The sequence below is a fragment of the Leptonotus elevatus genome, chromosome 16 (assembly GCF_054856555.1).
Source record: "Leptonotus elevatus isolate MCC_2025b chromosome 16, RoL_Lele_1.0, whole genome shotgun sequence".
Classification (NCBI taxonomy): Eukaryota; Metazoa; Chordata; class Actinopteri; order Syngnathiformes; family Syngnathidae; genus Leptonotus; species Leptonotus elevatus.
Genome location: NC_141254.1, coordinates 12,955,883 through 12,975,470, shown reverse-complemented (window position 1 = coordinate 12,975,470; position 19,588 = coordinate 12,955,883). Strand labels below are relative to the sequence as shown.

At 39.1% G+C, this 19,588-nt stretch overlaps 3 protein-coding genes and 1 long non-coding RNA gene across 7 annotated transcripts; 2 read left to right on the top strand and 2 right to left on the bottom strand.

The window, feature by feature from the left end:
* Positions 1-89: 89 nt before the first annotated feature.
* p2rx5 (purinergic receptor P2X, ligand-gated ion channel, 5) lies at positions 90-9,113 on the top strand. Of its 3 annotated transcripts, none has more exons than XM_086098282.1 (12): positions 90-261; positions 1,526-1,766; positions 2,607-2,757; positions 2,931-3,002; positions 4,182-4,257; positions 5,141-5,225; positions 5,340-5,420; positions 6,145-6,286; positions 6,782-6,915; positions 6,986-7,145; positions 7,261-7,349; positions 7,792-9,113. In XM_086098282.1, the coding sequence occupies exons 2-12, from the start codon at positions 1,636-1,638 to the stop codon at positions 8,039-8,041; spliced, it is 1,371 nt and encodes a 456-aa protein (XP_085954408.1). In that variant the 5' UTR covers positions 90-261; positions 1,526-1,635; the 3' UTR covers positions 8,042-9,113. The 3 variants fall into 3 exon arrangements, with proteins under 3 accessions (XP_085954408.1, XP_085954410.1, XP_085954409.1); XM_086098284.1 differs by lacking the exon at positions 90-261 and adding an exon at positions 467-523; XM_086098283.1 differs by lacking the exon at positions 90-261 and having other exon boundaries at positions 1,441-1,766.
* Positions 1,029-2,856, bottom strand: LOC147160839 (uncharacterized). The gene is made up of 2 exons (XR_015097382.1): positions 2,540-2,856; positions 1,029-1,673 (listed from the first exon to the last, which is right to left on the bottom strand). It is a non-coding gene; the product is annotated as an uncharacterized LOC147160839 (long non-coding RNA).
* Positions 8,905-10,605, bottom strand: emc6 (ER membrane protein complex subunit 6). The gene is made up of 2 exons (XM_086098292.1): positions 10,206-10,605; positions 8,905-9,590 (listed from the first exon to the last, which is right to left on the bottom strand). The coding sequence occupies exon 2, from the start codon at positions 9,557-9,559 to the stop codon at positions 9,227-9,229; it is 333 nt and encodes a 110-aa protein (XP_085954418.1). The 5' UTR covers positions 9,560-9,590; positions 10,206-10,605; the 3' UTR covers positions 8,905-9,226.
* On the top strand, positions 10,219-17,986 carry shpk (sedoheptulokinase). Of its 2 annotated transcripts, none has more exons than XM_086098280.1 (7): positions 10,219-10,841; positions 10,959-11,100; positions 12,126-12,282; positions 12,358-12,510; positions 13,803-13,855; positions 15,364-15,564; positions 17,262-17,986. In XM_086098280.1, the coding sequence occupies exons 1-7, from the start codon at positions 10,704-10,706 to the stop codon at positions 17,687-17,689; spliced, it is 1,272 nt and encodes a 423-aa protein (XP_085954406.1). In that variant the 5' UTR covers positions 10,219-10,703; the 3' UTR covers positions 17,690-17,986. The 2 variants fall into 2 exon arrangements, with proteins under 2 accessions (XP_085954406.1, XP_085954405.1); XM_086098279.1 differs by having other exon boundaries at positions 10,227-10,841; positions 13,803-13,978; positions 17,262-17,982.
* Positions 17,987-19,588: the final 1,602 nt, after the last annotated feature.

The following is a 19,588-nucleotide window of genomic DNA, read 5'->3' as shown; positions in this document are numbered from 1 at the left end:
AAGTACGTTTTGAGAATATATATTTTCAAATATTAATGATGTAGTATTTAGAAAACGACAATTTTGAGAAGGTTTGCTCCGCGGATTAATATTACATTGCACTAAGGTCCTTCTTGCCGGAATTATCTAGAAGGACCTTGGCGACGAGAATCTTCCGACTTTGATTGGATGAAAGGATCGTAGCTTGCCTCGCCATTGGTAGCTGACTAGTAAAGAAATGTCGACCAGGATCGTCAACAAAGCTGGTGGGGGTGGGAGCAGGTACTATAAACGCCATAGGATACATCATACGTGTACATTAGAACAAAAACAAATTATCTACTTTAATGGGGGAGGGGGGGGGGGGCAAACATGGCAAAAGCAGGCAATTGAATTCAGTCCGTTTTTAAGTCTGTTGGTTGTTTTCTACAGGTTTTATAATACAGTATTGATTCCGAAAAAATTAATAAATAACATAAATAATAATAATAACACAAGTAGGCTATACTTTCATACATAAAATTATCATTGAGCCCACAATGAGGTAAATTGCAAATTATGGAAAATATATAATGTCATTGATTTAAATAGTTGCTAGGCAATAAGAAGGAAAAATGTTTGGCAAACAATATTTGTTCATTTCTGTAGTTTAAAATAAAAAGTACACAGCTACAACCCTAAAGCAAAAATAATCTGGATTGTGGCGTTTGCAACTGTTCTTATTGACTGTATATTTGCACTTGTGATCTGTCAAAAAAACAAAACAACAAACAAGAGCCCTAACCTAAAAGCCCAATATCGGTGCGGTCCTGAAACTGCGCAATTACACGCTCTAGTCGTTAGATGGCGCTGAATCCCAAAAGTATACTATGTCGTTTTAATCAGATCTATCTATTATATATATCTCTGTCGTTCCTGAAATTGTAGTAATCCCCCCTCCATCGCGTAGGTTACGTTCCTGACCGTCCTGCAATATTAAGTAAAAACCCATCCATCATTTCATGAAATAGAAATAGAAATACCCTAGAACAGAGGCATTTCTTATAACATTTACAAAACAGAATTTACATTTTATTCAAAGTTTCTTTTGAATCAATTCAAATACATTTTAACACATATTGGGAGAGAGCAAGAGCAATAGATAGTACAAATATAATTTGTGTATTTGTCCTTTGTTTGTGTACTTTTAGATTTTGCCTTGCTCTTCCCTGCTGTCTGCAGTCAGGTCAACATTGTAAACGTGAAAGTGTTCTTGTGATGTGTTTGGTGATGGACAGTATCGCACTTATTATCATTTGGAGCGTTGTGATACAAAACAAAACATGAGTACAGTGTAGCACTGCTGAAATGGAGGACCCTAAAATCTAATGTTTTAATTATGATTATGATTTGATTATGCTTTAAAAAAAAAAAAGTTTATTCTGACCTGCTTTTGAGTGCCCCTGATAAATGAAGCCCCCCAAAAAAAGCACTGAAGTAATGTTCAAAAGTCATTTTAAACGGCTGTTGAACGGTTGAATGTAACGTGTGCTCATGTTGCCTTCAGGCATGTTAGAGGAGCATGCAAAGTGACAGTGGTCCTGACGAGTCAACCAGCTGAGGAGGGGACACGCACTGCCTGGTGTTGCTCCCTCACTCCCTCTCACGACCACCGACATGGCCGGCTGGGGCACCTTCTTCTTTTCCCTCCTCAACTACAAGACGGAAAAGTATGTCATTGCTGAGAACAGAAAGATCGGAATACTGTTTCGAATCTACCAACTGGCCGTGCTGGGGTACATCATCGGGTAAGGTGCAATCCTGCTTTGCCCCCCACCCACATTATTTCTGTCCAAGGGTGCCTTTGCTGCATAAACTAACCTTCCACAAAGTGATTCACAAAGTTAAAAATAGTTATGCTTGTGCAAGTCCTGTGCGTTTGCTTTGCTCGGTTAAAGTGGCAGAGCACGCGTGTGGATATTTTATTACAAATACTTAGCAACCCTTATAGCTGAGCGATAAGGTGACACTCGTAAGACTGTGTGATGTCACCACAGAGTATGTCAGGAAATGATGGGAAAGTGAAATTGAAGGGGTTACAATAACAAAGTATACAATACAAACAGAAAATCAATGTTCTAAATGAATAGAATGCTCTTTAAAAAGTGTTTGGCAAAGTTTGTTACGAAGGAGAAGTGGGTACAAAAAAGTGGATCCAAATCTTGGCTCCGGCCTTATTACTGTATTTGTAAAATATCAAATGTGATGCTGCATATTACCTACAGTATGTAAAGCACGCTGTCCTCTCTGTGAAGTGCTTTTTAAATCAAACGCACTTACTTTGGGCAAAAGGCGAGATGCAGCAATCGTCAATCAATTTAACGGTTTAATAAGAATTCAATGCACTTCATTGTTGAATAAACCAGGCCTTATATGGCACAAATCCTCCAGGTGGAATTAATCTGCTCAATATAACAACGACCCCCAAAACAGGCAGATAAATACCGTGCCTATCTTCAGGATCACAGCATGGCATGGTATGAAGTCTGAGGGCATTGTCTACTGTATGTAAACCACTTACAACTAATAAGAGACCTGATGGCAAAACACCCGGCTCACTTCTGGAGTATTGTTGCTCCGTGCATTAGGTGGGTGTTTGTGATGAAGAAGGGCTACCAGGAAAAAGAGGAGGCCATCCAGTCGTCCGTCATCACCAAGCTCAAAGGTGTCACACTGACCAACAGCTCTGAGAGCGGCCTTCACCTGTGGAGTGCCGAGGACTACGTCATTCCGCCGAATGTGCGTAAAACCAGAATCCTCCTCATGTAGCGCTTGTCAAGGCGGTATTGTGACTTGGGTGAATGTCATTAGCAGCGACGCGATTGAACAGTATTGATCTTCTCCAGAGTGTAATTCATTTAACCTTTTTGCTTCTTCATCAGAATGACTGAAAGCTTAATTGTATTGTGCAGGGAGAGCAGGTTTTCTTCGTGGTAACAAATTACATTGAGACCCCCAATCAGAGGCTGGGCTTCTGTGCCGAGGTGAGTACACACAGGAGCGGTATCCATGTTAATAAATGGGTGATTCCAGAATTGGAGGACAATGAATGAAGCAACAGTTTGAAAAACGAATTTTTTTTCATTTATGAGGAGCCCTGTTACAGATAGTCTGGCTGGCACCTTTAAACCATATATTTAAATATATATATTGCTTACTAATATTTTACAATTAAATAAAGTGAATTTTAATGAAATAGTTCTTTAATTTTAGTATCACACTAATTACAGTAACAGGGCTAGGAATAACTGTGTTGCAAAAACAATGCTAATGTTAGCATTTTCGATCAAGCGTAGTTGGTAGCTGTTAGCTGCAAGGCTAACTGGTTAGCTATTGAGTTAAAAGAAAAACTTTGATATTAAAATGTATTTTTGTCATATGAATTGTGTACTGTAGGTTTAAGTGACATTGAGAAAATATGAAAAGTTGAGGACTTACCTTATAGGACTACTATAATTTGAGTAATTAGCTCGATCATGTTCTGCTAAATCATGCAGTGTGCTATTTCTCTCTCTCCGTCGACGTTGCTTATAAGTTTTAAGTTACAGGAGCAGGGTTGCATATTTGTGGAAGGACACAACTTCAGAGCATACTTTTTAAAAGTGTCTGTGGTTAAAAAAAAAACCATTGCAACAATTAAGGAAGACATACTTATTTTATCTGTTCTATTTTATGTAATTGGTCAACAAATGAGAGGGACTAGAGAAAAGCATAGCTCAAGTCAAAATGGCTGTTTTACTTGGTGATAGGATGCTGTCCGCTCTTTGAAAAGCATTGGACTTTGGATCGTTGTAATTTGATTTGTGAGGATTATTTTGATTTCAAAATGTGATGAGATGTCCACTACTAACTAGAACGATCTGCCCGGTTTGTATGCTAGGCACAAGCAAAAGCAACACAATATACTGCATTGCGTTGTATTGCGGAAATATCAGAAATGCCCGGGCGGATGTTCGGAATTGTCAATTAGTAAACACTACAGATAGTTACTTTTGTCTTTGAAAACTATAATTTACACAACAAGTGTGTGTTTCTGTGTTTTGTGCATAGATGATTTGAAATTTCATGAGGAAGACAAGAAAATGTACATTTCTGCAATGGCCTAAATAGCATTCTTTCTGCATTTGCATTATTTTAATTTACGTGTCATTTATGCATCACAGAGTTTCAAGGTACCAAATGGCCAATGCCTGAGTGATGACGATTGCACTGAGGGTGAAGCTGTCATAGCAGGGCACGGTGAGAAGCATTTATTGTCAGTAGTTACGAGTGTGCATGGGGGGCCCTCGGTATATGACGGAGTTCCGTTCCTACAGTAGTCACATAACTCGAATTTGTACATAAGTTGGAACGCCCTGCATTCTATCACTAACCTTTGCTGACACAGTGGGTGAAATATAATCATCACACTGAATATGACATAATGACAGACTATTACATGATTTTGTCTTTATACACCACCACAATGGATTTTAAATAAAACAAGATACCAATAAAGTGCAAATATTGAGTATTAAAATCATATAAAATTTTTAGCTAACTTCACATTTACATAACTGTGTCGTGAAGTGGGATGATTTATTAAAAAAAAAAAGATTCAGATGGTTTGATGCATGCTGTTCACATAGCAATGCCTTCTTAAAATAATTGCCTAAGTCATTTTTTTCCCAGATTTTTCAGGAAACACAAAAAAATGAAACATTTGCATCACTAGGAGATGATTTAGACACACACAAAAATAGCACCCAAAAAAAGACATAGGCAATTATTTTAAGAGGGTGACGATATGTATCAATGAAATATCTTGAGTTAAACTTGCTTTCGATCCTATGCCAGCACTTAGATGTGTTCTGAGCAGGCATAAGGTTGAGATAGACTTCCACCAAATGGCCACTCCACCAGGTGAATCTCAGACATCTCTTCTGACCGACCTGCCAAACTTGCTAACACAAGCAGTGAGCCTTCCACTGATACAAAAAATGAAGTTCCGCCCTTAGCATGTTTGCTGCTATATGCCCGATTAATCACTAACAATTCACACGGTACTGATCCAATGTGTCTGATTTTGGAGTCACCTTGCTCTAAGCACCACTCAGCCAAGAATATTTACTCTCTCCACCAGGAATTAAAACAGGCTTGTGTATAAACAGCACCGGCACTTGCGAGATTCATGCCTGGTGTCCTGTAGAATACAGCAAGAGACCCATGTGAGAACCTCAAGACATTTTCACACGTTCTATTTTTTATACAGTCTATACAAAGCTTCCATTCCTTTTAAACAACTGTTCTGCTTTCTATCCTCCCCCCACCCCCTCCCCCAGAGTGCCGTTACTGAGCGAAGCTGAAAATTTCACCATTTATATCAAAAACTTCATCCGGTTTCCAAAGTTCGAATTTTCAAAGTAAGTGTATCCAGGTGGCGGTGAGTAGTGCCGTGTTTCGGATTTCAAGGCATCATTCCATCAGTAAGTGATGATATATGTAGCCCATGGATGTTTTAAATAGCGTTAGTGCGCAGAGAGCTTTCTATTAATACGGCCTCAGCGAGACAGTGAAACAGTCATACGAGATGCCCTTGACAGCGAGCCTAACTGTGGACAGGTGTCACACGAGATGGACTCCCCCCCCCCCCCCCCTCTCCACTTTCAAGTGTTGTGGACAGATGGCACGAGTCGCGGCAATTACGTACGTCGTGAGCTCATTGAAATGAAGCACACGTCTTTCTTCGGTTTCCTGACCGGATGTAGGTGATATAAAGCATCGTTAACTGTTGTTGGTGAACGCCACGCTCTCTCATAATGTGTTTTAAACGAAGGCAGGCACGCCAGTGATGTGGTCACAGCTGAATGACAGACGTGCGGTACTGCTTGTGTGCTGTAAAATCTTTTTTTAAGATGCTCGGCGCATGCCTCACAGATTAATTATTTTTATTAGAAGAGAAAACAAATTTGCTGTACTGTATACTTTTTTTGTATGACAATATTTTAATATGGTATTTTAAAAACTTTTTTTTTTTTTTTGCTTTTGTCCATCACATGGGCTCTGTAGCCAGACCAAAATAAAAAATAAAAATGATGCACAACCCTTATTATTAGGGTGTCATGACTGCTTTCTTCACTTTCACAGGGCTAACGTTCTTGATACTGCTGATGACAGCTACTTGAAAATATGTACCTACGACCAAGTGGACCATCCTTATTGTCCCATCTTTCGCCTCGGAGATCTGGTCAAAAGGGCGGGACACGACTTCCAGGACATGGCTGGAAAGGTACAAATGCCAGAATGCAACAATTACTGCTGGTTTTCCAAGGTGGTAAACCATCCAAAGAATTTAGAAGCTGTAAGGTAAAATAATCAAAATGCCACCTCCTCTTTTTAAGACCATTAAGGACCATAGAAAATGGTTGGGGCAGCTCAAATTGTTGACGTTACCATCATACTTATGTATTTCCTCTACAATTGTTTAAGGAGGTTAAGGATATAAATAATTTGTTTTTTAATGAAAAATGCCAAATATTTATCTTGGAATGCAACTTGTTTTGTCGACACTTTATTGAGTAATTTCACATTAAAGTTAAGTCAGAACTGACTATTACTCAAGCCCTAGCTGTCTGCATGCCCTTCTTTTTTAGTATAATAATAATAATAATAATAATAATAATAATAATAATAATAATAATGGCAGTCATCTGAGGACAAGCAGAGAAAAAAAGATATCCCCACGCCGCCATCTTCTGCTTGTTTTTTTTTCTTTTTCTTTTAGGGTGGGTCTGTTGGTATCCTAATTGAGTGGTACTGTGATTTGGATAAGGACTACTCAAAGTGTAATCCACAGTACAGCTTCACCCGTTTGGATATAAATTTGAACAACTCCGTCACATCAGGATATAACTTTAGGTACATCATCATGATCTCAGTGCTCCCACTTTTCTTGTGCACTCAACCATCTGATGTCATCGCCTTGCAGATATGCCAGATACTATAAGGATGAAAATGGGGAAACCTTTCGCACTTTGTATAAAGTATATGGAATTCGCTTTGACATCATGATCAATGGCCGGGCAGGAAAATTCAACATTATTCCCACAATAATTGCCATTGGTTCCGGTGTTGCTCTTCTCGGAATTGTGAGTTATCCTCAAATATTGTTTCTGAGTTAGAATTACACTGCCGCACTGTATTTAAAAATAGATACTGAGTACTTCCTCAATATTGTTTTAAAAGTATCTAATTCTCCTCCAGGGAGCCTTTGTGTGTGATATGATCCTGCTGTACATGATGAACACCAGCTCCTTCTATCGAAACAAGAAATTTGAGATAATCAATTTCAAGTAAGATTTATGTAGGTATGTGGTTATTTTCAGAGTGTGGGGCGGTGATAATACTGACACATAAAACGGAATAGAACTAAACGTATATTTAAACACAAATGTTCAACTAAACCGCAATATAACAAAAGTCTGCTAGCTTAGTGCTAACATATAATGTGAAACATCATAGACGGGATAATGGAAATTAGCATGGAAGTTACAGTAATTAAAAAACATCAAACTGTTCATGCACTGTCCATAATGCTCTCTTCCAAAATAAAAATATTAAATAAATAAAAAAGCTCTCGTCCTATTCAAGTTCTCTGGCGGCCCCTAGTGGAGACACACCCACCTCACACTTTGAAAAACGCTGTAAAAAAATGTAAATGATTCTGTCTTAAAAAATAATTATTTTCTTCCAAATGTAAATCCATTGGCTCATCTCTCCCTCACGGATTATTAGGAAAGAGCGGAACTCAATCAGAGAGAAGAAAACTCGTGAAAGGAAATCCCGGAAACTAGCAGCAGAAAAGGGGTCTGACAACTCCATGAAAAATACAGAAGATATTGATGTCATGGAGGCTCAAAACAAGCCGACCGAGGACAAGCGGGGTCCCACCATTCCACGCAACACGGGCCAGCGCTACACCGCCACCCTCTCTCCACAGAGTGTGGAATCAAAGCATCATATCACATTCGCGTCACACAACTGAAGATGGAAGCCAGGGCAAAACAAAAATGACCCACAGAGAAGGTCTCGAGAGGTGCAAGTGGAACTCTCCACTTGCTCAGAGGGACCAGCCTTGTCAACTGCACCTGTAAAGATACACAGGAAGAAATGCTGCAGTTGCCGGCTGATGGAAAATGGAATCACAGTCAGCAACAGAATTTAGGACTAATCTCAACATCATTATGACATATTTTGGGATGACAAAATGAATCCAACCGGTGACCTGGAAACATCCCTTAGTTTTCGCCCATCACTCCTCACATTCTATTTACATGACATTCTGATTGATTTTAATGACGACTGATTTGAGCAGCCAGTCACCTGATCTGTAGAAATAGTCATTCAAAGTGTATCAACGCTACTGTTAAATTGTGGGTCAAATTGACCCATTCTAAAACGAATTGGGAAAGAAAATACAGTAAATGGCCACACGCAGACAACTCTGGGGACACTGAGCCTTTACATGATCAAGGGGCTTGAATTTTTGCCCCCATACAATCATAATAAAGTCACAGTAAAATGTAAACATAACATTCAACATTATGGTAGCAAAAATTATTTTTTTAAATGATCATGATTTGCTAAACTATTTTACGCACTTTAACCTCATCCACAAATGACCTGTCCCATCTGTCCAATTTTAACACCAAATGTACCCACCTCAACTTCAATACCGTGTCGCAAGATTCATTCAATGAATTCAACTTGTAATTTGTCTGCCTTGTATTGTGTGCTACTGTTACAATGTGTGTGTATTCCTATTTATTTCAAAGGTCTTATTGTTGCAAATGAATGTATGTCATCTTGACAGTGAGTAAAGAAAAAAAAAATGATTTGACAAATGCATGTAAGTACGGAGGTATTTATTCCAATCAGTAATCACATTTCTTTGTATTGAACTTCAGTACTGTACAGAAAAGTGCAACATCAAGTCGTTACACCTTGTTTGGGATGTTGTGCTACAGTCTGTTACACTACAAACCAAATAATCCTGGGCAGCGTCATAAAAGAGGAGAAGCATGGAGTTAATAAAAGGCATTATTGATTGTGTGAGAAGAAAAGTAATTGTTGTGTCAGCAGGTCATAATGGAATAACATTAAAATCTACTTTTGGCTCATCTACAGCTCAAACAAAATGCAATTAGTTTAAGGAGAACGCGGGGTCATTTTAGTACACGTGCACCATTCCATAAAGGAAAGTCCAGAAGAGGACGTAGGTGAAAAGACCTCCAACCAGGCCCCCTGTGAAGAGCAGCCGCCTGGATTTAAAGCACTTTTTCCATCGTCGTCCGGCCTTCAGAATGAGCAGCAAAGACAGGAGGAACGAGGCCAAAAAGTAAAAAATGAAGCCATACAGTCCAGTCAGGCCCATGATACCTGCGGTAGCCCCGGACAGCGCCGACACGGAGGTGCGGCAGTAGTCCAGCACGGCGGCATTGCCCCTCACGGCCACTTCGCTGATGAACTGCGGTCCCTCTCGTTTGGCTACTACGGCTGCCATCTTGGCTCTGGTCGCGGGTCACAGGGAGATTCTGCAGAGAACACGCAATGTGTTGACACTTTACAACCAAAACTGGATGAGATCGCTACTATTTTAATCATAATGTTGAAGCAATTATGTACAATCACATGTTGATTGCAGTTATAAAAACATACCTTTATTCAAATGTAACATTTTTGAGCTGTAAAAAATTATCTTGTTTCTTAGATCACTAAAAAAGGCATTTAAATATGGGTGTGTAGATTTTTTATATGATCATCCATCATAAATCAGTTCTAACTGCACAAAAGGTGTAAGCCCTGACATAAAATTATAAATGCCTAAAAATCCTTTCCGCAGCAGTGGAGAATCTGCATCTAAATTGGACACTCACTTGACATCAATGGGTAGTTTAGCGTTGCTGTAAAAAGATCGTAAGATTATTTAAATATGTTTCTGTCGTCGTCAACAGATAACTGCGTAGTAACACACCATTAAAAAAATACAAAACAAAAGAGCCACTTTTGTGGTCAAATAAGTGACAGGCCCTGGCCGACTTCCCCCGTCTTCTTTCAACATACACCCTAGCATCGCTAGCGCAACCGTGCTAACGCTGCGTTCATGCTAAGGCTGCTAATGCTAGTGCTAACAGCAGCGCGATACTTACCGTAGAGATAACGTAGGGCTTCTCGGCTCCTCACAGCGGACTCACAAATGCATCGTGTGTAAAATGTTACTCCGCCGAGTTGAACGCGAAGCTGCTACGAGGGATGTTAGCGAAAATGTCGAGGAAGAGCCCCACTCATTTTTATCAATCGCGAACTAGAGTCCTTGCCAGTCAGTCACCGTCCATGCTATTCGCAATGGATTGTGGGAACTAAGTGGAAAGGGTACCGTCATCAGAAATTAGGACATTAATGGTGCTTTCGTCGCACAGTAAAACGTAGGCTTTTGGTGAACTATTCAAAGCGCGTTATCAACTGAAGAAAAATACATTTCCATTGGTAAAATAATATATATTTTTTAAGAACACAATGACCTAGTGAACGAGAAGTTCCAGATGGGTGCAGCAATGCACTGTGTAGTTACTCAATCAAACACCAAAGAAGAAGAGTGAGTTGAATTTGAACTGCTTGCTGTATGAGGTTCGTCAGTAACAGCTGTTATGCCGATTTACGTTCTGGGTTTAGATGTGGGCACTACATCGATTAAAGCAGTTTTATTAGAAAGCGAATCAAGGAGTGTTGCTGCAAGCCAGAGTTTGCAAACTGCTTCTGACATAGCTGATTTGAACGGGATAAAGGTAAGTTTTCGACGTACTCTTCACTGGCGTAAATTATTATTATTATTATTATTTTTTAAATAAACACCTGCTGTAAGCATCTGGTTGTTTATCGGAAAACGTGGCATCGATATCCAGGCCAAGGAGCAGGATGCCGTTCGGATTCTGGACACTCTCAACCGGTGCGTCGGGCTGCTACCCAGAGACAAACTGCAACATGTGGGCAGCATCGGGGTATCTGGACAGATGCACGGGGTTTTGTTTTGGAATGCAGAGAACGGTAAGCTCAGTTATCATCGTATTGTTTTACCCTTTATTGGCCTCTAAAGAATCCACATATTTACAGTTGTTATGAATTTACTACTACTAAAGGGTTGCTGCTTCCGCCATTATATACTGTACTTTACATCCATGGGAAGGTGTTGTTTAGTTTTTCACAAAATTCTACAAATAAATAAACAACAATTATCCAAACAGTGCCTAAAAATTACACTTTAATATCTTTCATAAAGCTAGGCCTGTAAAATGTGTAGTAACGTGACTGTGGGGAGTCAATATAGGCAAACATGGACACACAAGGCTGGCTAATTGGAATAAAAGATGCCGATCTACACTCAATTAAGTTTTTAACATTAGCAATAGAATAATGCAACTTTTGCCAGTTGTTTACTCAAGAACATTAAGTGTAAATATGACTATTACCCAATAACCCCACTAATAATAATGATCCTGAATGCATTTAATATAAAATTTCTCAATGAATTTATGATCACATATAGTGTGTTTGTGATATTGCCTTATTATGATTATAGGTGGAAAGTCCAGCTTTTCTGCAACCGGATCGCCTCTTGTACCTATCAATAATTGCACTTTGACATGGACAAGAGTTAACGATTAATCTGATCACATGGCCTTGAACAACTTAAAATGGTTTTACCCATGACAGAACCTTTTTTTTTTATTTGCCAAAAGTCTCTGGATTAAAATGTGGCAGAGCATCATGTGATTTACAACGGCACACAATCAAGTAGCTAGCTAGCACAGTGGTGTAATAGTGGTACTGAAGTCAGTTGAGCTTTATTTCATTAGTTAATCTTACTTTGACAAACGTAGACAACGAGCTGTCACAGTACAGTAATATTTTTGTGGAGGGTGTCAATTGTGGATTTTCACTATTCATAGCAGTTCTCAATCCTTATCAAACATATCAACAGAAGTGGCAGGGATGTCTTTGGATCAATACAAAAGTGAAAAACAATATTTGTTCGGACGGATGCTAAGGTATGAACATTTTGTTGCTTGAAGGTTACGATTGGTCCAGAGGCAACTTCAGTCAGCTGATCACCTGGCAAGATGGCCGCTGCGACAACAGCTTCCTGTCCTCCCTTCCAAAACCGGATTCGCACCTCAGCGTAGCCACAGGATTCGGCTGTGCGACAATATTTTGGTACATGAAACACAGGTGAGCAAAGCACATATCCAATACAGTACGACAATGTTATTTTTGCTCTCTCATAAGGGCGTGATTCTTCTGCAGGCCAGAGTTCCTGGAGGACTTTACGATCGCTGGCACCATCCAGGACTATGTAGTGGCCATGTTGTGTGGGTTGGACCGATGTCTCATGACACCTCAGAATGCAGCCAGTTGGGGATTCTACAACACATCCTCAAACCAGTGGAATGTGGACATGTATGTAACAGTTTGTATTGTTGATTTATGTGCTAGCGGTGTCTTAAGATATTCAAATATTAATTTATGCACCTTTAGTACTAAATTAGGGGTCTGCAACTTGCGGCTCTGGAGCACGCGACTCTTTACAGTAGACCCTCTCCTGTGGATCTCTAAAAAAATTTAGTAGAAATTAATATAAAAAAATAAAAAATTAAGATAACATATTCTTTGAATGAATTAAATATTTAGATTAAAAAAGAGAGACAGAGGCGAAAGGTAGATGACAAGTTTTTAAAAATTGCCAGAATCAAAATGTCTAAAAAGTGTCCATAAAATGTCAAACAAAGAAGAGGAAAAGCAGAAAATTACCACAAATTGCAAAACAAAAATGTCAGAAATTTTAATTTAAAAAAGGCAGAAAAGAAAATGTTTAAAAAGTAACTATAAAATGTCCAAAAACAGGGTGATGATTAGCTCACTGTGTTGAGCAGCCACGCCATGTGTAGAGGCTCGCCCTCGGAGCAGGTGACCCCGTTTCGATTTCCGGGCTGTGTGGTATTTTCCTGTAGGTCATTCCCTCTCTCTCCATTTCCTATAAATTCTTCAGCTGTCATATAAATTAAAGGCTAATGTGTATATATATATACATACATATATATATATACATATATATATATATATATATATATATATATATATATATATATATATACATACACACACAATTGACTAAACATGTCCAAAAACAAAATAAATTACCATAAAATCTCCACAAAATTGCCAAAAAGTCAGACATTTAATTTGTTTTAAAGGCAGGAAAGAAAATGTTCAAAAACAAAATAAATCCCCCAAATTACCATAACATTTACACAAAATTGCCAAAAATATCAGAAAATTAAGAGCAAAAAAGGCAGAAAAAATGTCAACAAATAGCCATAAAATTTCCCAAAAAAGGAAAAAGAGGGGCAGAATATTACCATAATATTTCCATAAAATTGCCTAAAAAATATCAGAAATTTGACAGAAAGGCAGAAAAGTCTAAAAATGTATGAAAAAACAGGTAGAAGAAAAATGAATCTCTATGTATTGGATGCTGCATATTACTTTTGTGTTGTGGTGCAGCTCTAATTAGCTCTTGTGCCATCAGTACATTAGACTAACAATACCACACCATTTCCTTCATCACAATCTTATTTTTACGACTTCAGATAGATTTTTAGATGAGGTCGCTGACCCCTGTACTAAACGCATGCTAGCCTGTTGAAGTTGAGTGTTCTACATAACAGTTCTTCTGTGTGTGCATGTTCTAGTCTCAATGGCGTCGGCTTCCCTTTGCACCTGCTTCCTCGGTGTGTTTCCTCAGGTGAGCTGGCGGGCCACACGCGCTCTGACTGGCACGGCATCCCCGCGGGCACGCCAGTAGGTGCCGCCCTGGGAGACTTCCAGTGCGCTGTCTACTCCTGCCTAAATGCACAGACAGATGCAGGTGAAACAGGAAGTCCTCTCTTTCAGGCACATGTCCAAAGAATTTGGGCAAAAATGTCACATCCACAATGCTCCAACACATTTGGTCAGATTTTGTAAGTGAGGTAATTTATTCAAGATTGGGCATACTGTGCATGGAGCCTTTAAAACTGGAGACGTCAACCTTAAACATTTGTTGAGAATAATATGTTATATGTGACCTCACTAGTCTAAACATGACATTCTGATTAATATTACATTTGTGGAATATGAGTTGCGCAGCAAAATCCAGCCGTTTTTAGCCATCTCAGGAGGCGGCCATTTTGCCACTTGCTGTCGACTGAATATGACATCACAGTTGCTCGGGGCTCAAGCAACGGCCAATCACAGGTCACCTTTTTCTGACGCTGAACTGTGATTGGCCGTTGTCTGAGCCCTGAGCAACTGTGATGTCATATTCGACAGCAAGTGGCAAAATGGCCGCCTTCTGATACTGATAAAAAATGCTGGATTTTGCTGCTTAACTCAAATTCCACTTACGCAATAATAACCAAAATGCCGTATTTAGACTAGTAAGGCTGCGTAGTAGGCGTGGGAATCTTTGACTGTCTTACGATTCGATTCGATTCAGATTTTTGGGTCTGCAAAGAATCGATTTTCGATTCAAAACTATTTTTGACAATGATTTCTGCTTCAATCTATAGGTCTACCTCACTTCCTGTAGTGTGTTCCCTCACTCTAATCAGTCCCCCCAACAACACAAACTCACACTAACAATTCCATTGTTACAGTATCAAGCCATTTGTTCCACTCCACTTTGTTTATCTTGTTTCCCGAACGTAGCTGTAGCTGAAGGCTAACGCACATCTGAAAGTGCCATGGACTCGCTAATGCTAATTAGCGCGCTACTCGCGGCACTTTTATCACTCAAAAGAATGGCTTTTCATACAAAACGCTTCAGCAATGTGTACAGAGAAGCATCTTGACATTACTGACTGACAAATGCTCTTCCTACGCTGCAAAAAAAACCACACTTTTAATGGCATAACTTGATCGTGACTTTTTCCCTCTACTGCCTAATGTGGCTACAACTTAACAGTGCATCAGAACGCGTGGAACCACACTGCCTCTAAGTGGCCAAATCGTGTACAACATAAACAGCGCTCCCAATAAAGGCACACACAAACAAGGGCAAGGCAGTATTAAAAAAAAAACGATTTTGGGACATTTTATATCAAATCGCAGTAAATGAGAATCGATTTTTTGGCACACCCCTACTGCTTAGAACATATTGTTGTCAAAAAATATTTTTGGGGTCGACTTCCCCTTCAACCTGTGATTGGTCAATTGTTTTAACCCACAACTCACATACTTGCAACTGCATGTTTTATGCTCTTAACATCCTAGTTCTTAACATAAGCACGTCAGCCCAGCTGAGCTTGGCCATGCCAGCTGACTTCAAACCTCCCGACTCTCCTCAGCCTGAATCCTCCGTCGCCTTCTTCCCCTACTTTGGCTCTTCATACTTGGCGGTGGCGGCGGCGCTCAACGGAGGGAACGTGCTGGCCACTTTTGTGGAAATGCTCACTGGCTGGATGAGAGAACTCGGTGCGTACTTTTATTGATATATGTTATCCGCACGTGCATCTCCATGTAGGGTCAATTGTATTCCTCTGATGGGTTAGGTTCAATTCATAACTGAGATTCAGGTCAGCTTTATTTAGAATTTCTTCCAATTATTTTGTAGTAATTTAGATCTCAATACAGCAAAACAAATGACAATTTTGATGAAGTTATGAAATGTAATGCCAAATAACAGGACTTTTAGTTGGCATGATTAACTTGTTTGATTACATGAACAAAAATATTTTGTGTATTTTGTGGCTGACAATAATTGTGTCATTTTTTTTTTTACTCCTATGATGATTTTTGTGGAAAGATTTAAAAGCCTCTCCTTTTGTGCCCAGAGCACATCTGGCATGAGGCACAGTGTAAATCAGCACAGGGGTGGGGTAGACTTTATTTTGGTATTTTCGCAGACTCACGCACCTTCGCTCAGTTTAAAAACACATTTACTCTCTTATAGGTAACGATAATGGCAATATCGTGATATTTAAAGTGCTACAATATTGCCGTCGTTATGTCACGATATTAAAAGCAGCACCATCCGTTTAAAAGGCAAGTTTGTATTACATTTGGGCAGTTCTAGCACCCTTTGGTGGTTAGCTCATTCGTGCAGTTTAATTTTAAACAGGAATGTGTTGGCCACGGAAGTAGTTATCACTGCTATAAATCAGTCATACCAGCAACTCAGCAAGAATTTTTAAATACCTCAGTAAAAACAAAACAAAAAAAACCATTACTTTAGGCCCGCTTCAGCCAAACACGATATGAGCTCTTTTTTTGTTTAATTATTATTATTATTATTTTTACAATATTGTGACTTTTTACACATTATTATGGGCTTTTTTATATTGCCAACTTTCCCACAATATTGGGATAATTATCATATTGTGAGGTTTATATCGTGATATTTATCGTATCGTGATGCGTGGTACTGGATACCGTTACATCCCTTCTCTCTTCCATGAAAGCTTATTAAAGTTTATATAGCACATTAATGAAATTGTCTTTTAAAAATCATATAAATTAAAAAGGGGTTTCAGGCGATTACAATTTTTAATCGTAATCAATTGCATGACTTCAATAGTTAACTCACACATTTTATACCTGTTTAAAATGTACAATAAATTATTTTACGTTTTCATACTATTGTCAACATAAAAGTGGGAAAACATTTTAATAGTACTATGGCTGCATCTTTTAGTCATTGATACAGTAATTTCATAATAAGTCATAAGATTGAGTTAAAATTTAATAAGTAAAAACGAGTGTGATATTGATTTGTTTTGAGGTCATTTTTCTGCCACTAGATGGCATAATTGCATTTGTGGGACATTGGTGACAGCTCAGTGCATTTTTCTTTTCATATTAAGAGCTAACTAATCCTTTAACATGAAGTAACTAGTGACATTCTGCACATTTTTAAAATTGTAAAATACAACTTGACCCCAGTCTCCACAAATATATGTATTATTTTTAATTAAATTTATTACTGCAAACATTTTTTATTTTGTCGTCTGCGTTCTCAGTACAGGTTTTCCAAGTAAGGGTGGTCATTATTCACGTGTTGAAAAAATTTGTGGCGTTAAAGGAACTTTAAATGAACGCCCTAATTTTGACACCCCTAAAATAAAAAAATCCGAATGTAATTCAGTTTGTTCAAAGTAACTCCTATATCGCAGGCGTGGAGCTGAGCGAGCAATCTCTATACGAGAAGATGATCAGCTGCGCTCTGAACCAGGAAATCAGCGACCTCACAGTGAGTCCGACCATCCTGGGAGAGAGACACGACCCTTTCACTCTGGGTCAGGTGACCAACATCTCCGCTCGTAATCTCTCGCTGGGTCACGTGACCAGAGCGCTGTGCCGCGGGATCCTGGAGAACCTGGCCTCCATGATGCCCCCTGAGCGCCTGCAGCAGGCGGGGGTCAACAGGATCGTGGGTAGCGGGAGCGCCCTGGCGCGTAATGCGGTGCTGAGACAGGAAGTGGAGAGGGTGTTTGCTCAGCCGGTGATATACGGGCAGAATGCAGACTCTGCTGTCGGCGTTGCGTCCGTCCTCTGCGACCGACTCATGTCCACCGAGGACGCTTCTTCTGTGGCTAAGTGACCGTTTTGAACAGTTAACTGAATGGAAATGCCTGCCTGACACATTTGAGTGAAATGCTTTATTCTACTTTTTCTTTATAGCATGGGTTCTATTTTTATGGATCAAAGGACAAAAGCAGAAATTAATTTATTCTCTCACCGAAGTGAGCAGAGAGCAAACAGCTAATATAAATACTTGCACAAGGGAGGGTGTAATTATTTCATCCTCTACTGAATTTGGAAGTTTGGTCAATTGTAAAGAAATTTGAATTTTTATGCTTGTTTATGGATTATTGTAATTGACAGAATGTCAGTCAAAAACGCATTAAAAACACATTATAGAAGTTATACAATGTTTTGATTTTGATTTTCCAGCTACGTGGGACTTTATATAAAAATGGACCGATCCACTTTCTGGGTTGTTTTATACAAAATGACCCCATTTTTGGATCCAAGTAAAGGATCTGACCAATATTTATGAGTTGTTTTACACTAAAAGAACCATTTCTTGACTCAAAGTTGGGTCAAGTTGACCCAAGTAGAGGATCGGTCCATTTTTAATACATAGTTGGTTTATTTTTGACCCAACTGTTTTTAGAGTGTGTACGTGCCGTTACGGACATTATTCAAAGACGATTTCTATTAGCTTTAGCATTCTTATGAATGTGCCCTAGCCGTCATTACTTATCACAACTCGAATCACTACTTTCAGCCAAAGTGCCATTAGTGTTGTGCAATGGCTGGGGAATCCTGTTAATTAACTCATTTGCTCCCAAAATCGTATAAAAACGTAACGTTTAAATATTGTCATGCTCCCAAAAACATATTTATACCTTTTTATGTTGTTGTTGTTTTTTTATGCTAGAGCATACAGAAGGCTTTGATGTAGTTTCTGACCTGAAGAGGTCGCTTAAAGCAATGGTGGTTATCACACAAAAACGGCCAGCAGGTGGCAGCAGAGTGTAAGAGATCAACCAGGGCCATGTTGCAACAAACCTCTTTTCCCCAGTGTTTTCAACAGATTTGCGAATAATGATGAAAGTTAGCTATATTCTAATGCTAATTGCTGAAAAATGGAAAGAGATACAAATCTATATTTTTTTCCTGATGAAAGAAGAGACACTAATCTTTTTTTTGGTAGGTTCCGTGTTTTTACAGCAATAGAACACAATATTCTGTGGGCCTTGCAAAATCAGTCAAAATCCAGTAAAACAGCCGGGTGCGAAGGGGGTTGCTTCAGTGAAAATGGCTGCGAGTGAATGAGTTAATGTCTCAAGTCAAATCATCTTGAGACAGGAAGTAGGCTGTTGCCACATAGCGTGGCAGAAAATATCACTCAGTGATCACAGGACTAGTGATCACACACGCATGCACACACTGAAGTGAAACCAAACACACAGGAACTTGAACTCTTTTACTGCCACACGTTATCCAAAAAACAACCCCCGACAGTGCCAGCCAATTTCGAGCAATTTTACTCATCTTTCAAGGCAAACAGAATATTGTGTACTTTGACTACATACACATGGTGGCTACCAAATAAAAGATTGTTCCATTCTTTCATTGGAAAAAAAAAATATGTTTCTACCTTATTCCGTTCTTTAGTAATCACCATTTGTAAATAGGTAATTTGAAATTGAGGAGAAAACAAGCTTTTTGTGAAAAGATACATTTTCTGCGGTCATGTTTCAGTGTAATTCCATACTAATGGGAGCCCATTAAAAAGAGATACAATGCTGCCATCTGCTGGCCATAGTTAGTGGGTGTTTGTGATTTCACAAATCCATTGAACAGGCTGCACAACACGTTTTTGGCAGCATTCATTTGGATTTTACTATACGTCATTAAACGTTTTTGGCGGTTAAAGAGTTAAACACATTGGGCACAAAAAAACAACAACACGCCACCTGCACCAAAGGAA